At 62.5% G+C, this 25,173-nt stretch overlaps 2 protein-coding genes across 22 annotated transcripts; both read right to left on the reverse strand.

Annotated features, from left to right (window-relative positions):
• Positions 1–4,689: 4,689 nt before the first annotated feature.
• Positions 4,690–22,216, reverse strand: PIGQ (phosphatidylinositol glycan anchor biosynthesis class Q). Of its 21 annotated transcripts, none has more exons than XR_011424414.1 (13): positions 19,162–19,734; positions 17,908–18,063; positions 15,308–16,006; positions 13,340–13,471; positions 13,071–13,191; positions 10,913–11,039; positions 10,409–10,562; positions 10,170–10,281; positions 9,386–9,466; positions 8,625–8,739; positions 7,019–7,080; positions 5,627–6,167; positions 4,690–5,443 (listed from the first exon to the last, which is right to left on the reverse strand). XR_011424414.1 is itself a non-coding variant. In XM_070231263.1 (12 exons), exons 3-12 carry the CDS (start codon positions 15,994–15,996, stop codon positions 6,015–6,017), a joined length of 1,746 nt encoding a protein of 581 aa, XP_070087364.1. In that variant the 5' UTR covers positions 15,997–16,006; positions 17,908–18,063; positions 22,116–22,216; the 3' UTR covers positions 4,690–6,014. The 21 variants fall into 21 exon arrangements, 13 of the variants coding, with proteins under 13 accessions (XP_070087364.1, XP_070087367.1, XP_070087361.1 ...); XR_011424413.1 differs by having other exon boundaries at positions 8,625–8,763; positions 19,162–19,395; XR_011424418.1 differs by having other exon boundaries at positions 8,625–8,827; positions 19,162–19,395.
• On the reverse strand, positions 22,116–24,363 carry NHLRC4 (NHL repeat containing 4). The gene is made up of 2 exons (XM_023616734.2): positions 24,091–24,363; positions 22,116–23,568 (listed from the first exon to the last, which is right to left on the reverse strand). The coding sequence occupies exons 1-2, from the start codon at positions 24,243–24,245 to the stop codon at positions 22,587–22,589; spliced, it is 1,137 nt and encodes a 378-aa protein (XP_023472502.2). The 5' UTR covers positions 24,246–24,363; the 3' UTR covers positions 22,116–22,586.
• Between the last annotated feature and the right edge of the window lie 810 nt (positions 24,364–25,173).

Raw genomic sequence — 25,173 nt, forward strand, 5'->3', positions numbered from 1 at the left:
TCAGGTTGAAGATCAAGGGTGCCTTTCTCTTCATTGATAACATTTTTTATGAGAATATATTCACATACAGCACGTAACTAATAATAAGTAACTCAAAAAGTTAAGCATAAAAATACCATATAACGCAGCATTTCCACTCCTAGAGAATTGAAGATATACATCCACGCAAAAACTTGGACATGGATGTTCATAGCAGCCTTATTCACCATAGCCAAAAGGGGGAAACAACCCAAACATCCATGAGCAGATGGATGGATAAACCAAATGTGGTCTGTCCACTCAATGGCTATACTCCTCCAGGAAAGGGAATAAAGTACGTGCTGCGTCCCATTTATACGAATCATCTAGAACAGCCAAATCTATAGACAGAAAGTAGATTAGTGGTTGCCAGGGCCTGGGGGAGGGGGCAATGGTGAGTGAGTGCTTAATGGGTACAGGTTTCTTTTTGAGGTGATAAAAATGTTCTAAAGTTGGTGATGGTCTCCTTCTTGGCAAAGTTACTAAAAATCATTCAATTGTGCACTTGAAATGGGTGAATTTTATGATATGTAAAATATGCCTCAATAAAGCTATTAAAAAGAATAAGTTGCCAAAGCTGAGTCAAGTGCAGCCCTTACTGGATCAGGTGCTGAATGCTACTTGCTAGGGAAAGGCCCCACAAGAGTTAGGGCTCCCTACAAAGCAGATCTTTGCAGAGGGAACAAGCACATTGTCACAATGACCACACCCCAGTGCTGTGCTGAGGACAACCCAGCTGCACCTCTTCCCAGCAGGCAAGGAACGGGGTGGCAAGAACTTTCCTCCTAAGCGGGCACTGAACCTGGGCCGTGCCTCCAGCAGCAGGTGGTCTTCACAGAGAGCAGACCTCTGCATGGGCAGCACCATGCTGGGTGACCCCGAGCCTTTACTGGGCAGCACGCCGTGTGCACATTGCCGTTTTGTTTTGGCTCAGGGCCTGGGAGCTTCCTGAGGAAGTGGCCCCTCTGTTGGGTGGGTAGCACCTGGTGAAGGAGCTCTGGGCCTTCCTCTTCTGCCTCAGGGGGAGGCCCTCCGGGTGTCCTCCTGGCCCTCTGGGGAAGCAAGGAGTTGGGACGCTCAAGGGCAGAGGCTGGCCAGGGATGGGCAGGGCATGCAGCTCATGACGGTCCTGCCTGTGCGCTGGCTCAAGCCATGTTCTCCCCCCCCAGGAGTGGTCATTCTCTGGACACTGGGTTACAGCGGGCAAGCCCCGAGCGTTTACAGAAAGGGCACATCACCCACAACACACAGTGCTTACAGAAACAACAGCCAGCCAGCAGAGGCTTATGGGGTAGGGGCGGTACCAAGTCCCCGAGGGGACAGGAATTGAGCATTGACTGGAGCAGCATGCGGGAGCTGGCAGCAGGTGCTTGTCCCCCACCTGCCTACTCCAAACCTCGACCTGGCAGGTAAGGGAGGGCTCTTGGGGGTTGTCAGGCCAGGCATCTCCTGCAGGGGTCCCTGCACCCAGCCTTGAGCCTGCCTCTGACCTGGCCCTGCCCTCTCTGCTCTGGAGTCCCCAAGGCCCCTCTCCAGGGCCTGGAAGCACCAGGGTTAATGTTTCCTTCTTGGTTTCAGAGGCTGCCCAGAAGGGACAGGGGCTGAAAAGCTATTATCGTCCCCTTCCAGAGAATTCAAATCAAAATCACCCTTCGTACTCTCAGGACTTCCCCTGAACGGGCTCCCGCAGCCATGGCCCCACTGCTCAGTTCTCCGTCGCCCAGGACAAAGCAGGGAGGTGGCATCAGCACACAGTGAGCCTTTCCAGCAGCGCCTAAGGATCAGGCACCACCATCCCTGCCTCGTAGGCCAGCACCTGTCCACAGGGCGTGATCCTGGGAGCAGGCTCCATCCACTTCCTGGCAGGGGCTTGTGGTCCTCCCCCGGATCCTGCACTGCTCCTGTCTCCTCTGACCTCTGACCTCCCAGCCTCAGAGTGGAAAGGCACAGCAGGAACCCGCAAGGTCTGGGGCAGCGGGGCCTAGTGGAGGGCGGGCCTAAGGGGTGCCATTCCCTGGTGTCCAGGAGGCCTATGGACAGAGGAGGTGGCCTCCCACACAGCTGCATGCTCTTTGTAAGGATGTCTTGGGTGCCACTAGTCCTAAGCCTGGCCCCAGGGACCAGGGAAGGGACAGGACAGCTTCCCTGCCGCTGAGGGACCTTAGGCCAAGGACGAAACAGCCCAGAACAGCCTCTGCTCGTGAGTCCTGGGTCAGCCCTGCTGAGGTGCCCACGTGTTGGGTGGTCAAGGGTAATTCTAGGCACGTTCAAGGCCTGGGAAGTGTCTGAAGAACACTGACAGTGCCCCTGCGGCTCCCACACCCACTGGCTCTGGCTCTGGGTGAGGATGGGGCCAGGCCTCCAGACCCAGCCTCTGTCCAGGTCGGGAGTGGGGGGACAAAAGGAGAAGTCTGGGGGTCTTTGCCCCTCCCCTTGGGGATACTCACGGCCTCTACACTGGGCCCCAAGCCCTCTTCTCCAAGAAGGGTCTGGGGGTCACCCATTGAGGCAGACAGACCTTAGCCCCGAAGCTCTGTGCCCAGGCTCTCTGGGAGCACCCACAAAGGGTTCAGTTACTCTGGATCCCCCAGCCCAGGCCTGCTGCCAAGGAGGCCCCACTACAGTCCCACAAGGGGACAGCAACTAGTGGGCCAGAGGGTGACAACAGATGGAATACTTACGTGGTCACAAAGGTCCCCGTACAAATTACTTGTTAAAAGGAAAAGCAGCTTTGCAGAGAACCTGGTGGATCAAGTTAATGTCACCAGGATGGACAAACAGATACCATGCGTTCCCCAGGATGATGCGCTGGGAAAGACACAGGTTTACGTTCTGTTCCTGCCAAGCGCATGTGAGCTGGACCTTCTTGAGTCACCAGAGGAGCCCCACGCGGGGACACTTGACTGAGTATCTTCTAAAACGTCGGTGTTGCAAGACACCAAGACTGCTGTGGAGAGCTTGAGGCTGAAGGGCCCTCAGGACGGGCGCCTGGGAGCAGTGGGAGCGTGGCCCTGGACCTGCTGCAGACGGTCCTGGGGACATCCGAGCAGGGTGGTCCTCCCCATGTGGCATCCCCAATTTTCCTGACCGTGCTGCGGTCATGCAAGTCAGTGTCCTTGGCCTTACAAGATACACACTTAACATTTTAGGGGTAAAATTAGGAGCAACTGATGATCAAATGGTTCAGGAAAAAATCGAGTATGAATATGAAAAAGCAAATGTGGCAAAACGTTAACAGTGGGGAATCTGGGTGACGGGCATTGAGAAATACCATTATCCTTGCTATGTTTCTGTAAGTTTGAAAGTACGTCAAAATAACACATTATCAAAAACAGGAGAAAGCTGGTGGGGAGGGAACTGTGGGGCTCAGACCTGCTTGCTGTGTGGCCTTCAAGCCACCGTCCCTCTCTGAGCTTGTCTCCTGACTGTATGTGAAGGCAGTTCTCTGTGAGTAACCCTGAGAGGGGAAAGCCCATTTCTCAGGGTGGCCTGAGGCTCAGCCTTGGAGGAGGTGCAGCACAGGCTCCGCCCAGGTCCGCACAGCAGAGGCGGTCACAGCCCTGGGGGCAGGGGGCAGGGGGACAAGGGGCCCACAGGAGAAGGCTATCTCTAGGCAAGGGCTGTGCAGGTCCAGGCACAAGAAAGGACACTGAGGACAGGAGCAGCCTGGGAGGTGCAGGTGGCATCTCTTGGTGGCCCCAAGTGGCTGGAGTGTCCAGTGCTCTCCTGGCTAGCTCTGGTGCCAGGACTGGGCTGGTCCTTGGGAGACAGGCAGGCAGCCCAGCACCCAGCACCGAGAGCGATAGCTGCCGGGCAAGGCCTGTGACAAGGCCACCGCTGTGCCGTGGGCTGGGCCACGCAGCAGGATCCTCACTGGCAGGGGCCCCAAGACAAGGGGTGAGGGGCGACAGCGGGCACCTGAAGGACAAGCAGGCGCACCAGGCAGAGTGGGGGAGAAGTCAGCAGGAGGCATGGCAGGTCCATGTGCCAGCTCGAGTCCCGGCATCTGGCGGCAGGGGAGGCGGCCCTGGCGACACAGGTGATGGAGGCTCTTCTCAGCAGGCTCTAGGGGCACAGGCCCTGCCTGCCAGCCCCATGCAGGGCCCTCTGGGGCTCCCTAGCCAGCCTCTGCAGACCCTCAGCGGGGTGCAGGCCTGGGAGTTGCTGAAGGAGCTCTCCGGCTTCAGCCCCTCCCGTACGTAGCCAGGACAGCAAACGCGAAGGCAGCCACAGGACGGGCAGTCAGGCAGGGAGCACCCTGCCCTGCATGGAGTCCATGGGTTTCAGGCGATGACACACACATCAGAGCCAGGAGCGGTCCCCAGAGGGGCCTGCACCCCTGCCCTCAGCCTTGCCCTGGGAGCCCGCCATGCCAGGGTAGGGCTGAAACCGGAGAGCAAGTGGCCCTGGGTTCAGCCACCCATGCCAGGGCATCTTCAAGGGGCCAGAGCCTACACACCCACCCACGAGACCTGCAGAGGCCTGCTCCAGGGTACAGGGTGCCCAGTGCCCCGTGGCTTGGTCATCATTTCAGGACAAATGGGGGGCCAGCTGTCCCAGCACCCCAGGATAAGGGGGGCCCCGCCCCATCCCCACCTGGGGCAGAAGGTGTGCGGCCACAGTGAGGGCCTTCCCACACTCACGGCCCGTGTGGCTACTGGAAGGCACAGCTCACACTCCAAACACGCGGGAAACTTTATTGTCACAGCACAAAAAGGCAGAATCGGGACCTGTCCCGCCTGACTCTAGCTGGTGGGGACTTGCTCAGGGCCCCCCACTGTGGTCTGCACCAAGGCTCAGGCAGCAGAGGTGGACAGTCCCAAGTGCCCATGATGGACAGGGAGCACTGGCCCCCTGCCTACGGATGTTTCCAACTCCAAGATGACAAGCCACACGTGACACCCTCTACCTCTCCAGGCCTCCTCCCCCAGGTTCCGGGGCTCACTCACACTTAGATTCTGCTGGCAGCCAGCAGGCAGACGCAGCCACAGTGCTGGACACCCCCGCCCCTGCCCAGGGGATGCTGCAGAAGCATCTGCCCAGGAGCTGCCTGCTTCCCTGAGGAGCCAGTGAAGGGGAATGAAGATCTGCCCAAGGGGCCTATTCCTGTGGGGCACAGGGCAGGAATGGGGCAGCCAGGTGGGCAGGTGCTTGGCTTCCAACAAGGCAGCTTCAGGCACCCCACATGGCCTGGCTGCACACAGGGCCTCCCAAAGGCCTGCGAGTGGCTCCTCCTGCAAAGAAATCTCTCCGGGGAGCACCAAGAACTCAGGCATGAGGAGCGCTGCCACCCAGCTTCCCGGAGGGCCCTTGCTCACTGGGGCTGCAGGTTTAGGCTGGCGTCAGCAGCTGCCTGGATCCCCAGGTTGACTGGCCGTTGTGCCACTGAGGCAGCTGGAAGATATCAGGGACCCAGGAGTGCACCCTGCAGAAAAACCCCAAAGGGAGGAGATACTTGCAGGTCAGAGTCTCAAGGACCATTGAGTACATCTGGGAGGGGTTCCTCTGCCCCAGTACAGGGTGTGGCCACTGGGGAGCAACCAGGAAGACCTGCCAGCACACCCCACCAGGAACGGGCATGGTGGGCAGAGGTGGGGGTTCTACAAACCTTGCCAGGGGTCTGGAAGTGAGGTGAGGGGGCAGGGCAGGGCTCCTGGGGGGCTGGTGGGCACTGGGTTAACAGTGCCATCACAATAGATCAGGAAGGGGTCCCAAGGCAAACAGTTCTAGGAATGGAGTACAGGCTGGCTGGCCTGGCTGGCCACCCCTGAATCCTCCTGCTCACCACCCCCACGACCTCGGAGTTGGGAGATGTGACAGGCAGGGCCCCAGCAGGGCCTGTGGAGGCCCCAGACAGCTGGGGGCATGGAAGGCAAAGAGCGGGGCCCAGCCACCATGTGGGACGCAAGCTGCCCGATGGTCAGCAGCACCCTGGCAGTGTGGAGGGCTGACTGTGGTTGGGCGTTGGTGCTAGGTGGGCCAATGGCCAGAGCCCCTCAGTCCTGCTTGTCCCCTCTCTGCCTCCAGGGGTAGATGAGCTCCCCGAAGAACAGCTTGCGGCACAGGGAGCCCCAGGAGTGCTTGGGGTGGCAGCCACAGCTGGGGAGGCGGTAGGTGTGCACCACACGACTGTACGGCAGTGGGTTTATCTGGAGACACAAGGGCAGCGCTTAGCCAGGGCCTGGCCCCCAGCTCCCTGGGGCTTGACTTCTCAGGGCCTGGTGGGCACTCGGGGGGTCCCTAGGCTGGACGAGTGTGGGGCAGGACCAGCCCTGTCCAGACATAGGGGGCAGGGGAGCAACTCAGGAGGGGGCGTAGGGTGCGGCTAGGCGTGCTCTGCTCTGGGCAGGCTGCAGGGAGGGGAGGCAGGCCGGGCTGGTGGGGCGCAGACCCCTCCATCCCAGAACTCACTCAGCTCCCAGGAGCCTCCTTGGGTGGGACTCGGAACACACTGTACCCCGAGAAAACCACACAGGGCCCCGGCTGCCTCAGCATCTGGCTTCTCCCCAAGACATGAGCAGGCTGCTAGGTATTACCCTCAGGCCAACCCTGCCTGCCAGGACCTGACACCTGGCAGCCAGCGAGTCACCTAGTAACCCACCTGCTCCCTCTCGCACCAGGGCCCCCAAAACTGTTTCCGATAAAGGAGCCCAACAGAGAACGCCTATGTGTCCTAAGTACGTGCCATCCTGCCTGGAAAGGGAGCCCGTGGGGCCCAGGACAGGAGACAGGGACACAGGGCCACGCAGGCAGGACCTGGGGTGGCTGCAGGCATCTGACAGCACAGGGGATCAGGCCCTGCTGAGGGAAGTTGCAGGCAGAGCGGGTCACAGTGCCCAGAGACCTAGGGGGTGGGGGAGTCGCCCCACAGCCCCACACAGGCCCCACACCCAGGGCAGCACAGAGGGGCTCTGATCTTAGCTGCCTTGGAACATGGCAGCACCATGGCGGGTGGGGGCCTGCCCACAGGCAGCAGTGTGAGGGGTCCATGGAGCCCTACCTGCATCAGGAGGCGGAGGGGCCTGCCAGCCTCGTGCTCCAGGACTCGGAACTTCACGCCGGCTGCAAGGAGAGCAAGGTGCCCATGAGGGCGAGCAGCAGCCCTCCCAGGGCTCCCAGGGCCCTGAGGCAGCCCCTTCCGTCCTCATGTCTGTAGCTGACAGAGGGGCTCCGACGGCACCGGGCCTTCATCTCAGAGCAGCACTCAGAGGGCTGCAGGCCACCGGGGCCCCTCGTCTCCTTCCGTCTGCCTGTTTGAGCTGGCTGCCTGACCGCTATGAATGCCTGCTGCCAAGCTTCACCTAGACAGCAGCCGAGGGCCTGGCAGGTATGGCAGAGCCGGCCAGGTGGCAGGAGCACAGGCTACGCTGCTTTCCGGACGGGATGTGGGTTTTCCCACAGAGTAGATGGGGCACTTGCTAGGCGGCGGCCACCCTGCTGGCATCTAAACGTCTTCTAACTTCTGCGTACATGGCTCGGGGACCCACCAGGTTCTTGGCCCGCAGTTTGGGCTCTCAAGCCTGGGGATTCCCAAGGCAGAAGGTTCTTGAAAAGAGAAGCTAATTATCAATTGATGAAGAGGCCCCAAGGCAAAGTCAGTGAAGAAAAGAGGCAGCGGCATCTGTGGCCTTTCAAGTGGAGTTAAAACGACTCTGCTCTGGCTGGGAGCCGCGGGCTGGGGAGGAAGGTGCTGGCTCTTGGGTTTTCCACCTGCCTGGACCTGGCATGCTGGGGTGTCAGTGGAGGCTGGGAGCCAAGTGAGGTGGGCAGTGCTGTAGTTGGGTCCCTGGCCTCGGCCACCTGGGGGTCTGCGGGGAAAATGCCTTGGAAAGAGGGTTTGAGTGTATCCAGCAGGCAGCCTTCAGGTCCAAGCCCACGGAACGTGCACGTTCATGTCCTCTGGCTCCACACTTGCCAGGAGCAGCTGCCATGAGCTTTGGTGTGTGGCCCGAGCTGCCCAGCTGCAAACGGGGTGCAGGGCCTCCTGGGCATGCTGGTCACCTTGGGGGCCATCTGAACAGCTGCTCGACAGAAGCTGTGCCAGGAACTCCCCAAGTTCCCTGATACATTCAAAGCCCCTGAACCAGATAGGCCAACCCACAACCCTGTGACCAGTGGGGCCAGTCTCCCCTCAGAGGTGTCTGGCCAACCCAGTGGTTGCAAACAGGGTCAGCCACCTGCAGAGGGCACGGCCAGGGCAGCTGGGATGGTGGCTGTTGTCCTGCAGGCAGTGGTGTGCTGGGGGTGGGGCAGGAGGGTGCTCCCATCATATGGAGGTGGCCAGCCCGGCGTCCTCCACCCTGGCCTGTCCCCTCCAAGGTTGAGGGGCACCAGCAGGCACATGGAGCTCCACATGACCACATGGGGCTGCATCCTCTCTGAGCCACATTCAGGCACCACTATATTCCTGCGGGCAGACCTCAGGGCAAATGTTCACGCTTGTCACAAAAAAGGGTGGCAGAAACGAGAGCTGCCTCTGTGGCCTCTGAACCTGGGTGCCAGGTGGGCCCACTCCCTCCAGCTCACTGCAGGCAGCTGGTCCAGCAGCCACCCCAGAACTGGGGCTCTCTGTCCTCCCTGCCCGCTTGCCCAGCATGCAGACCTACCTGCAAGTCTGTAGGGCCGGCAGAGCCGGAGGCCGAGTGAGTACAGCGGCAGGGAGTTGACAAGGTCCACGAGCAGATGGATCAGACCCTGCACAGTGACCACCAGGAGCCGGAGCTGCACACAGATGGTGTTCAGGGCCTCGGAGCCAGGCCCGTGGCTAGAGCCATGCCGGCACACTCACGAGCAAAGCAGCCGAATCGTGCTGGGCCACAACGAAAGGTGACCAGGTACAAGAGCCTGGGGGAGAGCATGCCCCCCACACACCGAGGGCACAGGCTCCACCCTGAACCTGAGGCCTAAACACGAGGTGGCAGGGAAGCAGTAGGCGGGGAACAGTCGGCTCTCCCACGGGTCAAAGGAGACGGCACTCTGATCCAGGGAACATGCCACTGGCCCTTAGCCTGGGCCACCTGGGTGCCGTGCCCTTCCGTCTGTGCGCCTCGACCCCGCACCAGGCACTAAGAGGAGACCACCACCATGACCCGCCCATCATGGGTCCTGGCCTCCACACACCCAGTTGCATGTCCCAGAGCAGCAGGTGGTGTCCCCCCAGCATAGGACCCCTGCTTGCTCCAGGGCCCAGCACACACTGCCCAGAATCCAGAACGGTCACACCCCACATAGCCTGCAGGGGTAGATGGCCTGCCCACGTATGCCCACTGGCAGCCAGAGCTGGCAGTGACCCCTCCAAACACTGTGGGCAAGGCCCATGGGCCAGATGCCACGCCCCGCACACCCAGGGTGCGTGGTGCTCGCTCACCAGGGTGAACACCAGGTAGTATAGGGCCGTGGTAGGAAGGAGGAAGACCAGGATGGTGAAGAGCAGAGTCCCGATGAACAACTGCCAGGAGAAGGACACCAGATCAGCATGGCCCAGGCCAGGGGACAGCCCCACTAGCACCAGCCACATCCCGCTGCCCATCCCCACCAAGCCCATCCTGTAACTGAGCAAAAACAGGACACCTGCTGGCAGAACACTGGCTTCCTGAGACAACTCAGGAGAGCCCGCTCATAACAGCTTTCTCAGTACTGGGAGGGGTGCGTCTGTGTGCCCTCCAGATTTGGCGACACAAGGGGAGACAGGACCAGCCCCTCAGGTGTGCAGCCATGCACACCAAAGACAGGAGAGTTGTGGAAGTCAGGCAGAAGAAACGTGCCCTGGAGGACGGCGCCCGAGGGCCAAGTGTCAGGTCTGAGCAAGCTAAGGCTCTGTGCCTGGCCACTACTGTCTGGTGGCTCCCTGGGGCCCTGCGGCACCCTGAGAGCAGGGTCTGTCTCCTACCTGGGTCAAGGTTCTGTCTGTCTGAGGGCCCCAGTGCACCCTACCCATCGCAGACTCCCCATGTCCTGCAAGGTCGATGCTGACCCTGTGGCAGGGGAGCTATAGGACAGGAGTGTGGCTGCCCACTCATGGCACCTAAGCAGCTGCACTGGCCAGGCCCACTCAGAGGGGCCAGCCCGACTGGAGCTGGGAGATGATCAGCTGTGGTCACGCTGGCCAGTCAGGGCCGGGGTGCCCCCTCCCCTGCAATCCTGCCCAGTACCTGGTCCAGGTCGTAGGAGCAGGAGTCCACCCGCTGGCGCAGAACGTTCCACTTCTTCCCCCGGAAAAGACGCCAGAGCGAGGACAGGCCACAGATCTTCATGCAGTATAGCCTACAGGGCATGGGAGCTGTCAGGGCGCCACGCCACCCTGCACCCACCCAGCCCCAGAAGCCTGTCCATGGTGCCCCGGGTTGGAGGGCTGCCCGGGCAGCCTGCAGACGAGGGAGCACACACCCACCTTGCACCGTAGACGTAGAAGCAGTAGATGTGGAAGGTGAGGAGGGCGATGATGTCCGACAGGATGGACAGGGCCACCGTCAGGCCCAGGCAGGCTGACAGGCCCAGGTGCCACAGGATGCGCTCGATGAAGGGGGACATGAGGTGGATGTAGCCTGGCGGGATGGGGGTTGGCCCTGAGGGGGGCACCCAGGGACACCCTGGTCCCCCTCAAGTCCTCACTGAGGATGAGAGCCCGAGGCTTCTGGAAACCGAGGGACAGACTATGCTGCAGGCCCGGATGGCCGAGCAGCCAGCCCAGCACAGGAGGGCTCCACACATGCAGGATGCTGGGAGGGGAGGAAGCAGGGACCAAGGGGTGGGGCCTGGCTTGGGCCCCCCTGCCCCACTCAGCTGATGCTTGTGTCCATAGGGGCACAGGCTTCAGGAGCCGAACTGGAAGTCACTGGGGCCAGGCGAAGTCCCGCCCAACCAGCCCAGCCCCCTGCTGGCCGCCAGCACTCACTGATCCACAGGTGGATGTGGTACAGGAAGAAGCGGCCCAGCACCTGGTCCAGCGCCCGGTTCATCTTGAGCCCAGCAGGTGCGCCCATCAACCACTGCAACAGATGCTGCAGCTCTTCGGCCACGTGCTGTGAGGACACAGGAGGGGCGCCTTGTCCACAGACTGGCCCCACGGCTGCCAGTCTGGGCAGCGCCAAGGCAGACCTAGCTCCTTCCTCCAGGTCTCTGGACTGCTGCCTCCTGACATCACAGGCCCAGGGGGTGCCCACACTTGTCCGCCACGGAACCTCTCCACAGATGCTCTGGGATTCGGGGCTCAGAGTCATGACCTACGAGGCCGACAGGCTGCCCTGGCCCACTGGACACATGGCCTCTGATGGACATCAACCTCCACACGAGGCGTCCTTCCCTCCTCTCATCACTCAGGCCCTTGGCCCAGATGCCTGACATAGCACTGACTCCAGCTCACCAGGCAGCTTGTTGGGGGAGCCCGTGGGCCCACTCAGTCCTCCACGACCGAGGTCCCCACTCCACCACCTGCCATCAGAGTCCCGGGCCTTCCCTAGGTGGGTGGCCTCGGGTAGCATGAGAGTGTCCAGCCTGTCAGGGGCTGAAGTAGCAGGTGGGAGGGCTGGAGGGTCCCCTTGAGTGAAGGACAGATGGGAACTGAGAATCAAGGACAATGTTGAGCAAGGGCCAGAGATGGCATGAGGACCCTCACAAATGGGCAGGGAAGCTGACCAGCATCTGGCCACCCCAAGAGGAAAGTGGATGTCTGGGCACTGTGCTGGCCCCAGTGGGCAGGCCCTGAGGACCCCCAGCCTCGTCACCACTCCTGAGGCCCCATCATCAGAGTCCGCCACCCCCTCCCGCCACCATGCAGGCCTCTCCCAACCCTGTGTGAAGACCTCAGCCATGTCAGGAGCAGTGAGAAGAGGAACAGAACGCTCTTTATAAATAGAGCTTATCTAATATTTAAAGGACAAGAGCTTGGCGGCAGGAAGAGGCTTTCATTTTTAAATTAAATATTTATACTTCTGAGCAATTTTGCAAAAGGGAGGTCTAGGATGAAGCTGGCCAAAAGGCAGAGTGTGCAGGAGCGAAGGTGAGGCAGCCGAGCCCCCTTCCCAGCCACCAGCCTTCTTCCTTCCTTCTTCCTCTGGGCCCAGGCCTCCCCGAGAAGCCATGGGGACTTGGCCTGTGAGGGCTCCTGCCCCACGGGGTCCTGGCCTGGCTACAAGCAGCTCCAGTGCACACCGGTGGCTGGACGCTGATGACAGCAGGCAGAGGCTGAGCCCACAAGGACCATCCAGCCAGGCCTCAGCTGCTCGACCACACCCAGAGCTAGGAGGCCCCCCGCAGAGGCCTAGGGATGGCCTGAGGGGCCAGAGGGACTGCCCTAAGCTGGAAGACAAGCTCCCACCAGAGGGCTTTTGGCTTTGAGAAGGGAGACAGAGAAGCTGAAGGCGTGGAGACGATGCAGAAATGCAGCAGGGTGGATACTGCGAGGGTGACCGTGGGGGCAGAGGAGGGGAGGGTGGTACCCAGGCCCTGGAAATGCTGCACAGACTGTGCAGGGGCAGTTGAGGAGCACAGCAAAGGAGGGGACTGCAGAATCAATGCTGGGAGCTGCATGACTGCCTAAGGGTGGGAGGCCCGAACTCGACCGCAGAGACAGCCTGGACATAGGGGAGGTTTCCACGATGCTGACCATGCAGAGGGCCCAAGCTAAAAGCCAGCTGCCCCAAAGAGCCAGGATTGCACAAACGACATGGGGGCAAGAGGGACAGGGATGCGTGACACGGGGCCTGGCAGGGGTGGTGGGCTCCCCCTAAAAGCCTCAACACGACGTGTCCCCCAGACACGACCACCTTCAGGAAGGCAAGGTAGAGGCCAGGGGAGATGTGACCCAGAGTGGGAGGTTGGGAACCTAGCAGGCAGGAGTCTGTGCAGCCCTGGGACCCTGAGAGACACCATGGCTCCTAGGTGACCTGTCTGGGGTCAGGGACGAGGGTTGCTCTACTGGCCCGACCGAGTGGAAGGAAAGAGGGGCTCTGGCCAGCTGAGGGGCCTCTGCTGCTCCCAGGAAGGGCCCCACCCCCCACCCCTGGGAAACAGGTGCTCTGAGTCCAGACCTGGCTCCACCCTAACCAACTTACGTCAGCTACGGGGACAAGGGCATCGGCCAGCTGCCCAATGCGGTCCTTCCCATGAAGCCAGGACAGCAGCGCAAGGCCGAGGGCCACATCGAGGAACACGGACACAAGCATGTTGGCCTTCCTGGAAGGAGAGGTCCAATGAGAATGGGTGGTGAGGGCTGCCTGGCCGGAAGTGTCAGCATGGTGGGCTTGGTGCAGAGAAGGGGTGGGGAGGGCTGGGGACCGAGGTGCGTCTGGCCGCTGTGGAGGAGACCCAGGGCAGGCCGCACCTCATCAGCTGGGCAGGGTTCTCGGCCTTCTGGGTACTGAAGATGAGCGTGAGCTGCCCCAGCCGGTGCCTGAGCTGCTCACATGTGGAGAGTTTGCTCCAAATGAAGGAGAGTGGCCACAGCTTGAACACCCTGGGAAGGAGCAGAGAAGGCAGGGCCTCAGTTCCTCCTGGGGCTCTGTCCACCAGGGAGCCAGGGCCTCCTCGGCTCTCCCCAGCACACCTCACCATTCAGAGGGGAAGGGTCAGGCCAGGCTTGGCCCAAGGCCCTGGTGGCCCCAGACACCGAAGGTCACACTCCTGAACTCAGCAGGGCAGGGACACAAATGGGAGGGCCTAGGCAGACTGCCTGGCAGGGGTCACAGTGCATGAGTTGGCAACTCAACCTCCTCTGGGTCAGAAAGCGCTGACCCAGAAACACCCAGAGCGAGTGCCAAGACCACGCCCAGGAGTGGATGTTAAGGTGCCTCCTGCCACACACACCCTGTCCTGCCCAATTGGCACCCTCGTCAAGTCTCTGGCTGCCCAAGGAGACTGACTTCTCACAGAGAAAGGAAGCCCCGAGACGCCTCCAGACGATTGGACACCGAGGGGAGGTGTTCATGAGCACAGGTACAGAGAGTGCCGTGCACCTGGTCTCTGTGCAGAGCCCACCGTGGCAGGACGGACCCAAAGGGCTCCTGCAAAGTGCAGGGCCACCACCAGCCAGGCTTGGACCCTCAGGAGGAGGGAGGAGGTCTTGATCTTGGAAGGTTGAAAGCCTGTGTCTTCAACCAAGTGACTCGGAACAAATTCTGAGAAGAAAACGCATCCCGCACCCCCGACTCCAATCAAGCAGAAACCCCCCACCCGTGCAGAGGTCTCCCCAAGACTCAGACCAGCCCTGGGCAGACTGGGGCCAACAGCATCCCTGTGGCTGCCCTGCGGGGCGGGGGGCTCAGCTCCTGCCGAGCGACTGCTATGCCTGGCGTGAATGTCACCACTGGTCACTGACCAACAGCTGCTGGACAGGCACTGCAGGATGGGGGGCACACAAGCAGTTCTTAGCCTTTCTTGGGCCCTTTGAAAGTCGATGAAAGTCTAGGACTTTCTCTCCCCAAAACTGCACCTCAGCCCAAACACACCTTCACGTAATTCATTCCAAGGGAGTCCTGAGGCTCCCAAACCCAGCTCTCATGTCAAGGGCCCCAGTGGCTCCCACAACCCCAGGCAGTGTCCACACACAGCTGCCCAGGGCTCTCTGCCAGGACAGGACAGAGGGCTCCCGGAGCCCCCGCTGAGCAGGTGAGGCCAGTCCCTAACCCTGACAGCCTGAACGCCTGGATCTAGGGGAGGGACGCCCAAGGGTGTAGCACAGCTGCTCCCCACTGGGTGGTGCCACCAGGGAGAGAGGGCCCCTGCAGCCCAGCTCCGGCCCTGGGTAACCAGCCAGAATACCCCACCACTCTCCAGGGCCCTCGGGGGCTTTTACAATCCCTCGGCCCACAGCCAGGAGTGCTCCAGGGGATCCTGGAGAGCCGCTGAGGCTGGGGACCACCACCCCACACCCACGGCTGTCAGTGAATGGACACCACTCCACAGCCTCTAGGCCTGCCTCTCCCGCGAGTGCCGGGGCCAGGGAAGCGGGCGGCCTACGTGCCTTCAGAGGGACAAACGACTCCCAGGCAGGACACACGGCAGGCCTTGCGGGGCAACAACTGGGTCTGCTCATCATCTGGTTTCCCTTTCAGGGCCGAGCGCCCTAAGGTTCACCCTGTACCCCTACCTGGTGGGCCCCACATCCCTACTGAGGTTGCCAGGAAGCCTGGTTCTGCCCTGGGAGCAAGGGGCACCAGAATAGCAGCCACTACCAGGTGGTCCTCTGAGATACCAGGGGAGAGAGTATGGGACATGCAGGGGGCAGCTGGGAGCCTCAGAAGGGCCCGTCTGGGCCTCTGTGCTCCCTGCACACCAGGGGGTGGGCACCTACCGGGAGGTGCTGGCAGCTGAGATGAGCGACAGCAGGCAGGCCAGCAGCAGGCAGATGGGCCCCGAAGCCTGCTTGGCCAGCTCCACAAGGATGCTGGCCTCCACGCCCTCTGACTGCCAGTGGCTCAGCCGCACGGGACCCTCGTCGAACTGGTCACTTCGGAAGAGCACCTCACTGCGTGCCACAGTGTCAAAGACAGCAGCCAGGCCCCCAGCACTGGCCGTGGCATCCCCAGCCTGGTGGTCAGGCAGAGCTGCAGGTGGGTGCAGCTGGGACAGCAGCACCTTGCGCTGATCATAGAAGATGAGCATGACCTGGTCCTGGCCAGGGGCACCCAGGGAGGCGGGCACCTGCCGGTGGGTGGCCTTGCAGCTCCAGAACTTGCTGCCCCTCTCCCGGCACAGCTGCAGCCAGGGCTCGTGGGAGAAGATGGCACCCAGGCCCTCTAGGAAGTGGCCTAGGCTCTCCTCGGACTCCTGCCGGCGGTGGCACCAGGTGCCCAGCACGGCCACACCTACCCGGCTGGCCTGCTGCACCTGGGCCAGGAGCTCCTTGACCTGGATCGGGATGAAGGGAAAGTGCACCACAGCCAGGACCACAGCGCTGCTCTGCTCCGGGACCCACCGTCCAACCAGCAGGCCGCTGTCCGCTGAGGCGCAGCATGTGGGGAAGAAGGCCTTGAGCACCATGCTGGGAATGCTGGAAGAGACGGGAGAGGCTCAGCTCAGAACTGATGACCCCAGCGTGGCTGGCAGTGCTGTCGCTGCAGGCCGTGAGCCACGGTGTCACAGACTGCCCTGAAGGACACATCTACGTGGCCACAGGACCCGTGGACCGGGGCGACCCCGCTCTGGGTTTGGTCGCAGAGGCTGGTGGGGGCTCCCTGCTGTCCGTCTCCCTCGGGTACTGCCCCTACCTCCACCCTGGGTTGCTGTGAGTGCAGGCCCAGCCCGGAGTGCCCCTGTCCCCACCCCAAGGCAGGTCAACACACTCCCTCATTTCAGAGACAAGCAGGCTGAAGCAGGGCGAGGTTCTACAACCTGCTCAGGACCACTCACAGGGTGTGCGGGCACACAAAGGTTTTGTTTCTGTTTTTGAGGAACCTGATTAGGGCTTTTTATGTGTTGCACATGGGAAAACGTACAATCTCATTAACAATTAAACTAATACAAACTCAAACTCTAACGAAACTTGATTTACTTACTAAGTGAGCAAGAATAAAATGAAAATTTAAACAAATTGCTGCTGTCCAAGGGAAGCCAGGCGCGTGCACACTGCCAGCGGCCCTGGGAACTGGTGCAGGTGCCCCGAGCCCACCCCTGCCCAGTGAGGCCCCAGAGGAGCCTCGGCGCTCGGGGAGCAGGCTTAGGCTCGGCTCTCGGTGCTCAGGGGGCTTCTTCCTCTCTTGACCCTCCAGGCCTCTGGCCTCTGGCCTGCCCACCCTTCCCAGGAGGAGTCCTTGCACCTGCCACTTCAGGGCAGGGCTCCGAGCAAGGGAGTGTCCTCTTGTCACAGCTGAGCGCCTCCTTCGGGAGCATCCCTCCCACCGGGGAGTCATCTAGAAATGGGGCAGGAAGTCCGCCAGCCCTGGAGAATGGGGAGATCCCGCAGGCTAAGGGGACACCGGCCTTCTGGCCTCTCCCAACCTTCACAAGGCCTCTGAGCAGCAGGCACAGCCCCAAGCGGCCGTGATTCCTGAATTCTGTGGGACCTGAGCCTTGGCTTGTCCAGAAGTAAGCTCACTGGGGATGTGGGGTTCTCAGCTAGCACCTCACTCCTCCCCAAGTCCCCCAAGATGGGGCCTGATGGGCAGCAGGGTGCTGAGGGGATTCGCCTGGGGGCATGCCTTTCTCAGACACTGCCTGCCCCCACCTCGGCACAAAGGGCAGAGTGGCCGCCCTGAGCTAAGACCCCCAAGTGAGAGCCCACACCTGAGGGTGGGATACAGGCCTCAGACTGAGCCTGGGCCTCCAGCGCCCCTTTGCTCCCAGGCCCTCGGCACAGCTGGGACAGGGCGGCGTTGTGAAAGGTGCAGGGACCCCCTTCCTGAGTGTCAGGGGGCTCTGGGAGGGGTTCATAAACACTCACGGCTTAAGAGGCCACTGGGGCAGCTGCCTTCCCCCACTGCAGTAGCCCATCTACAGCAGCCCAGACCCGGCCTAGGGGTCGAGGCCTCTCAGGCCAGCTTGTTAAAGGGACCTCTCACAGCTGTGGATTCCAAGTGAAAAGGATCCCTCTGAGTCGAGCAGCAGTAGGACTCCCAAATGCCCCGCCCCCCCAGTGACCATGGAGGGCAAGCAACAGCGGGCACTGGCAGGGGAAGGCCCAGAGCCCGACGGCAGCACATGCCAAATCCCTGTGGCCACCACCAAGGGCATCAAGGGCCAACTTGTCTTCCTGACCCTCTGCAGGGACTGCCCCCTGGACAGGGCAATTGTGCCTGTGAGGGCCGTGGCATGGCTGGCTTGGTAACCACCATGGGGGACCAGCTGGCACGGTCCAAGCCTCTCAGTCCAGCCTGTCGGGACCAGCACAGCCCACCGACACCATCACACTCTGCCTGGGGCCTCCTTTCACAGGAGCTAAGGAAAATGGCTCACCGCTCCTGTCGGAAAAGAACACGACTGGCTGAGAGTGAACAGACGCCCTCGGGAGCCGCTCACACGGTGCGTTCACTTTGGGAAAGCTCGTCGAGCTGCACACAGGTGATTTGTGCACCTTCTCTGTGTGTATTACACTTCTTCTACAAAGTTTACCTAAAAAATTAAAAAGCAGCGGTTCTTCACGTCTAAGGAAGAAGAGCGGAGGGCAGAAGTTGATGTTCTTCTTGTCCGTGGGGTAGTGAGAGAGAACTCAACAAATCACAGGCCAAACCCCCAGCCCCACTCCCACCTCTGCCTCCGGGAGCAACCGACACAAAGAAGGCTGCTCAGATCAGACAGGCAGGGGAAGATGAAAGAGCAGGTGGTCGATAGCAGGGGGCAGGCAGGAAAGCGGGGCAGTGACTTGGACAACATGCGCGTCTTCAAAGGCTGTGATGCCCAACAGGGCATGTGCCTGGACAGCCTCCTCTGTTAAGAACAGCCCCTTTCCAGAAGGGCCAGGCCCTGCCTGGACAGGCGGGATCCTCCCTGGACCAGCCAGGTCCTCCTCAGACGGGTCAGGTACCCGGGTCTCTGGGATGCCCCTCCCCACAGACCCTGAGGTCGAGTGGACCTCAGGAAGTGGAGGCTGTACTCCCCTCCCCTCCCGGCATGGCTGACTCTGAAGTCACAGGGCCGGGGACTTCCCCATTACTGCTCCTCCAGAGCTCAGAGACACCTGTCACTCCATGCCCCTTGTGTTTCAGAGAGGACAGGGACAACTGTCTTGCAGTGGGTGACAGTGCTTGTCCCTCCATTTCAGGAGAACGGAGGTGATCAGGGCTCTGTCTTTCCTCCCCTCTGCAGTCAGGCACAACTGTAAATCGCGGGCTGCAGCTCCATCCCCCTGATGTCCTTTCACAGGCCCTGCCTGGTGGGTGGGTCAGGGGGAGCACATGAGCCCCTTGCACGCCCGGGAGGTGGGGACCGGACCCCTAGGAGCACGGTGCTGCCACGGGTCCTGTGGCCTCCCTGGGCTGGGATGTCCTCCGCGGAGGGACGGCTCCCCGGGAGAGGCGGGGGATGGGCCCGGGGGGACAGGCTGCAGGGAGGAACGGGCCCCAGGGAAGGGGGCATGGGGGCGGACAGGCTCCGCGGGGGAAGGGGACGGAGGACGGCTCCGGGAGGGACTGGCTCTGGGAGGGACGGGCCCCGGGGGCCACCCGCCAGCTCAGCCGCCACCGCAGGGCTCCGCCCTCCGCGAGCGCTCACCGGCTGCCGCCCAGGGCCACGCGCGCCAGCGGGATCGGGACGGGGCTGCGGCCGGCGTCGGGCGGGCGGGGCAGACGGCAGCACTCGCGGCCCCCACCCCGCCGCGGCCGCTCCGCGGGACGCAAGCCCCATTTCCGCCGGCGCCGGCGTTGCCGCGCGACGGTCCAGTCCCAAAGGTCCCCGAGCTGCCGCCGGCCCTGCCCGAACGTTCCGGGCGCGCAACGTTCCCGCTCTGGAGCAGGCGGCCCGGGCGCAGCAGCGTCCTGTCCCCTAGCCTCTTTGTGCCCCCTCAGCATCCTTGTTCCCTCAGCATCCTTGTTCCCCCTCGCTGTCCCTGTCCCTTCAGCATCCTTGTCCCCCTCAGCGTCCTTGTCCCCTCAGCGTCCTTGTCCCTCTCAGCGTCCTTGTCCTCCTCAGCGTCCTTGTCCCCTCAGCATCCTTGTACCCCCCTCAGCACCCTTGTCCCCTCAGTGTCCTTGTCACCCCTCAGCATCCTTGTCCCCTCAGTGTCCTTGTCCCTTCAGCGTCCTTGTCCCCCCTCAGCATCCTTGTCCTCTCAGCATCCTTGTCCCCCCAGCATCCTTGTCCCCTCAGTGTCCTTGTCCCCCCAGCATCCTTGTCCCCTCAGCATCCTTGTCCCCCCTCAGCATCCTTGTCCCCTCAGTGTCCTTGTCCCCCCAGCATCCTTGTCCCCTCAGCATCCTTGTCCCCCCTCAGCATCCTTGTCCCCTCAGTGTCCTTGTCCCCCCAGCGTCCTTGTCCCCTCAGCGTCCTTGTCCCCTCAGCATCCTTGTCCCCCCTCAGCATCCTTGTCCCCTCAGCGTCCTTGTCCCCTCAGTGTCCTTGTCCCCTCAGCATCCTTGTCCCCCTCAGCGTCCTTGTCCCCTCAGTGTCCTTGTCCCCCCAGCATCCTTGTCCCCTCAGCATCCTTGTCCCCTCAGCGTCCTTGTCCCCCTCAGCGTCCTTGTCCCCTCAGCGTCCTTGTCCCCTCAGCATCCTTGTCCCCCCTCAGCATCCTTGTCCCCCCAGCGTCCTTGTCCCCTCAGCGTCCTTGTCCCCTCAGCGTCCTTGTCCCCCCAGCGTCCTTGTCCCCTCAGCGTCCTTGTCCCCCAGCATCCTTGTCCCCTCAGCGTCCTTGTCCCCTCAGCGTCCTTGTCCCCTCAGTGTCCTTGTCCCCCCTCAGCATCCTTGTCCCCCCAGCATCCTTGTCCCCTCAGCGTCCTTGTCCCCCCTCAGCATCCTTGTCCCCTCAGTGTCCTTGTCCCCTCAGCGTCCTTGTCCCCCCTCAGCATCCTTGTCCCCTCAGCGTCCTTGTCCCCTCAGCATCCTTGTCCCCCCTCAGCATCCTTGTCCCCCCAGCGTCCTTGTCCCCTCAGCGTCCTTGTCCCCTCAGTGTCCTTGTCCCCCCAGCATCCTTGTCCCCTCAGCGTCCTTGTCCCCTCAGCGTCCTTGTCCCCCCAGCATCCTTGTCCCCTCAGCGTCCTTGTCCCCTCAGCGTCCTTGTCCCCTCAGTGTCCTTGTCCCCCCTCAGCATCCTTGTCCCCTCAGTGTCCTTGTCCCCTCAGCGTCCTTGTCCCCTCAGCGTCCTTGTCCCCTCAGCGTCCTTGTCCCCCCTCAGCGTCCGTGGCCCCTCAGCGTCCTTGTCCCCTCAGCGTCCTTGTGCCCCCTCAGCGTCCTTGTCCCCTCAGCATCCTTGTCCCCCCTCAGCGTCCTTGTCCCCTCAGCATCCTTGTCCCCCCTCAGCATCCTTGTCCCCTCAGCATCCTTGTCCCCTCAGCGTCCTTGTCCCCTCAGCGTCCTTGTCCCCTCAGCATCCTTGTCCCCCCTCAGCGTCCTTGTCCCCTCAGCATCCTTGTCCCCCCTCAGCATCCTTGTCCCCTCAGCATCCTTGTCCACTCAGCGTCCTTGTCCCCTCAGCGTCCTTGTCCCCTCAGCGTCCTTGTCCCCTCAGCATCCTTGTCCCCCCTCAGCGTCCTTGTCCCCTCAGCATCCTTGTCCCCCCTCAGCATCCTTGTCCCCTCAGCATCCTTGTCCCCTCAGCATCCTTGTCCCCTCAGCGTCCTTGTCCCCTCAGCGTCCTTGTCCCCTCAGCATCCTTGTCCCCCCTCAGCATCCTTGTCCCCTCAGCGTCCTTGTCCCCCCTCAGCATCTTTGTCCCCTCAGTATCCTTGTCCCCTCAGCGTCCTTGTCCCCTCCAGCTTCCTTATCTCCCCTCTAGTCCACTCACAGCATCCCCCACACCCTTGCCCCATAGTCCCCCCTCCCTGCTTTCATCCTCTGAGGGGCAGTGACTGGGCTCTTGAGGGTCCCGTCCCCAGGCTGCCTCCATGCTCTCAGAGTGATGGCCCCCAGGTCCTGCATGGGACTCCGAGGTGCCAGCCCCCAGCTCCAGGCCGGCCCCCTCGCACGCCAGCCTCTGCAGAGCGGCACCCCCAGGGTCCCAGGGCCAGATGGGCTGGGCTGGGCTGGGAGGGCAGCCCGAAGGTGCGGCCGTCTGATCTGACCGTCAGGAGGTGTCAGGAACGACGCCTTGATGCCAGCAGTAACGGCTAGCCTTTATTGAGTGCCTACTGCACACACTTCCTTACACCGACCCATTTCACACCACCCGCAGGGCCAGGACACATGGCAGGGATGTGTGAGAGGCGGTGGCCTGGACACAGGCCCCCATGTCCTGCTGATGGTCAGAGCATCCCCTCCCCCAGGACCTCTCCTGGGACTCAGCGTGGCCGCGCTCCCCACCTGTCCCGCTCCTCCAGCAGGGGCTCCATCCTCGTAGGAGCCTCTCCTGGACCCACCGGAGCCCTCGGCCCCCCGGGAGCACCAAGCCGCTGCATCCTGGGTGGCAGAGGAGGAAACGAAGGCCCAGCCGCGAGATACCCACTCAGGAGGAGCGGACACGGAGGCCCCAATTTGGCCATGAGCCCCCAGCGCCCTTCTCTGCCTCCCCTTACCTCGCTGGGCCCAGGGACGCTGCAGGAGGCCGGGCACTGGGGGTGCCTGCGTGAATGAGGACAGTGAGGGCCACGCCCCGCCGCACCCTCCGCCTGTGTCTGTCTGATTAGGGGCCTCGCTGGGCGGGAGATGCTCCTGGGCAAGTGCTGGCGGCCAGCCCACCACGCCCAAGATCCCCGGGCTCCAGCTGGCCAGACCCTGGGCCTCCTGGGCCCGGAGCCAGCAGGGCCGGGCCTGAGTGGACACGGGGTAGTGAGCAACGGACCACTGAACTGGTCACAGGGGAGTCGGGGGCAGTGGGTTCGTGGCTGCTGATGACGTCAGGAACGCTGCACGTAGGAGACAAGAGGCCAGCCTGGCCGGACCCAGCAGGTGTCACAAATGAGCAGGGTCAGGAAGGCACGGCCAGCAGCCCTGCCAGACCCCACCAGCCCTGACTGTTCCTCCATGGTGGCCCAGGACCCACCGGGTCAGGCTGGCTCCAAGTGGTACTGGTACACCTTGATGTAGCCGTCCCCTGCGTCTGCCACTACGAGCTGGCCCTGGGGTGCACAGGCCACACCCAGGGGCCTTCTCAGCCCCTCGGACACCAGGCAGATGGGTGCCCCGGCTCGGGGGAACAGGGTCACCTGGCGCCGCTGCTCATCCACCACAATGACGCCGCCCTCAGCGTCGGTGCACACGCCCGCTGGGCTGCCAAAGGTGTGCCCCGTCAGACCCCCCAGGGTACCCAGGGGCTGGTGGGCACTGCCAAACAGCCGCACGTCCCCAAACTCCTCGCTCACGGCGAGGCCCCCGTCAGGCCCCGGGCCCACCCAGCAGGGGCCCTGCAGACCCAGCACGGAGGCTGGGGCCAGCGGCTGCAAAGCAGGGCCCAACGTGAAGCTGTGCACGGCCCCAGGCACATAGTCCGTCACCAGGAGGCGGCCAAGGGCGTCCACGGCCAGCCCCCGGGGGGCCAGGAAGGTGCCCACTGTCACCCAGCGGCCTTGTGGGGCTCGAGCAGTGTGCTGGAGCACGTGGACAGCTCCGTGGACGAGGTCGCTGACTGCTACGAGCCCAGCAGCCGTCACAGCCACGTCCTCGGGCACGAAGGTCCCAGCCCCTGGCACGTGGCAGGGCAGGTGGCAGATGGACCGTCCCTCAAGGTCCAGCACATGGACGCAGGGCGCAGCCCCAGCTGTCAGGAAGAGCAGGCCATCCAGGGAGCAGTGCAGGCCCCGGGGCCCGCCTGCAGCCCCTGCGGGCACCGGGATCCGCCCCAGCAGCCGGGGCTGCCAGGAGCGAATGGGCTCTGCAGGCGGGTCCAGCATGAGGTGCAGGCCCCGGGGGGGCAGCTGGCCTGGGGGAGGCCCAGGAGGTGGAGCAGGAGGCCGGAGGGCAGGCAGGTGGGCCAAGATCGCAGACTCAGCCTCTCTGAGCAGAGTTCCTGCTGCTGGGCCAAGTTTGGGGCTGGAAGAGAAATAACACCCCCTCTGCACCAAGGAGCAGCCATGTGGATCCCCCTGTGCCCTTCCAGGCAGCGCTGGCATCCTCCTGTTTTACAGACGAGGAAACTGAGGCACAGGGAAGTGGGAAGCTGATCTGAACTCAGTTCCACCAGGTCCTGAGCTTGGCCTGGTCTGCAAGCCGAGCAGCTAGCCATGTCTCCAGGCCCCCAGGAGATAATTCTGGGAGACACACAACCCACGAATGTCACCGTGGGTTCTGCCCTGGGGCCCGAATGAGCTCAAGGGCACTGGGATGTCCTGAGGTCGGGTGGAGTGGGGGGTGACAGATGAGGAGTGCTTCTCAAATTCATCTGTCCATGGAACCCCTTCTTCCTTCAGGCAGGAAAGTAGCCCTTCTTGGGAGCCCCTGCAGGTTGCCCCCACAAAGTCTGGGACACTTCCGCCCTGCATGTGAGGCAGGGGTCCTTTCATAGGACTCTCCACCTCCCCTGTCCCCAAAGAGGCCGGTGGGAGCATCTCCTACCTGGGGGCAGGCTCCTGGCCCTGTTGTGCCTGCAGTCTCTGTTGTTGGAAACCAGAGCCTGAGAGAGTGGGAGGAGCTGCTGGGGGGAGGGGGCGGGCAGGACGCCGGCTGTGGCCACATTTGAGCAGCAGCCCAAGGGAGCTCTCCGGAGTCATGTCACTCAGCTAGCTGCTAACCCCCCAGGGACTCCACAGTGCTGCTACATTCCTGCCTTGGGGCCTTTGCACTGGCCTCTGGACATTCTTCCTGCTGCCCCTGCATGGCTGGATGCCGCTCATGGTCCACCCAGCCATCCGCTCCCAGGGACCCCCCAGAGCCCGCCACAACCCCCTGTAATGCAATTTGTGGGCTTGTTTCTCAGGTGGTGCCAGCAAATGTCTGTGTGTGCGGCAGCCCTGCCCGACGTCCTCCAGGACTGCAGGGTCGGGACCTCGGGGAAGGTGCTGCACCCCTTCCTGTTGGCTGGGTCACCCACCAGGGTCCAGGTGAGGGGACCATCTTGCCGCCCCCGACTGGGTAGTTTGGGTCCTGTCTCTCTGATCCCATTTCTGCACCTGTGAAGCTGGAGTGATGTCCCCCAGCAGGGCCAGGCTCATGTCTGCCCAGTGGGTGATAAGAAATTGGGGTGCGGTGACACATCAGGGTGCTGACACAAGGCCAAGGAGGTGTGCGTCTCCCTCAGACTCAGGACCTGGGGATTCTCCAGACACTCTTAACTCAGCCCATAGCCCCCTGCAGCCCCTCTAAGAGGTCCCTGGAAGGTGGGGGGGTCAGCCGCCGTCTGCAACCACACTGCTCCCCACCTGGCCGGCCTGCACCCCAGCTCTGGACGCTGCCTCGGAATGCCCCAGGGTGGGGCGGGTGGCCAATGCTATCGGCTGCCCATCGCGGTTAATGGGGCAGCCGCGGGTCCTGCTGTGACTGGCCCCAGCCTGGCTGGCCCAGCGTGGGGAGCCAGGCACAGGCAGGAACTGCCCTCCCTGGGGCCATTCTTGGGTGGGCACAGGGGCGTGGCCAGCTCCCGGGGAGAAAAGTGATTAGCTGGGTGCGAGGGTCCCCAGGGGCCCCTCTCCCCTCCTGCCC

Source organism: Equus caballus, chromosome 13 (assembly GCF_041296265.1).
Source record: "Equus caballus isolate H_3958 breed thoroughbred chromosome 13, TB-T2T, whole genome shotgun sequence".
Classification (NCBI taxonomy): Eukaryota; Metazoa; Chordata; class Mammalia; order Perissodactyla; family Equidae; genus Equus; species Equus caballus.

What these genes read in the sequence shown, in the direction of transcription:
- PIGQ (XM_070231260.1), bottom strand. Translation starts at nt 15,996, where the DNA reads ATGGTGCTCAAGGCCTTCTTCCCCACATGCTGCGCCTCAGCGGACAGC. An exon ending in CCACATCCACCTGTGGATCA is followed by an intron (nt 10,563 to 10,912) that starts GTGAGTGCTGGC and finishes CCATCCCGCCAG; the next exon opens with GCTACATCCACCTCATGTCC. An exon ending in GCTCCTACGACCTGGACCAG is followed by an intron (nt 9,467 to 10,169) that starts GTACTGGGCAGG and finishes TTCTCCTGGCAG; the next exon opens with TTGTTCATCGGGACTCTGCT.
- NHLRC4 (XM_023616734.2), bottom strand. Translation starts at nt 24,245, where the DNA reads ATGACTCCGGAGAGCTCCCTTGGGCTGCTGCTCAAATGTGGCCACAGC. An exon ending in GGCCAGGAGCCTGCCCCCAG is followed by an intron (nt 23,569 to 24,090) that starts GTAGGAGATGCT and finishes TTTCTCTTCCAG; the next exon opens with CCCCAAACTTGGCCCAGCAG.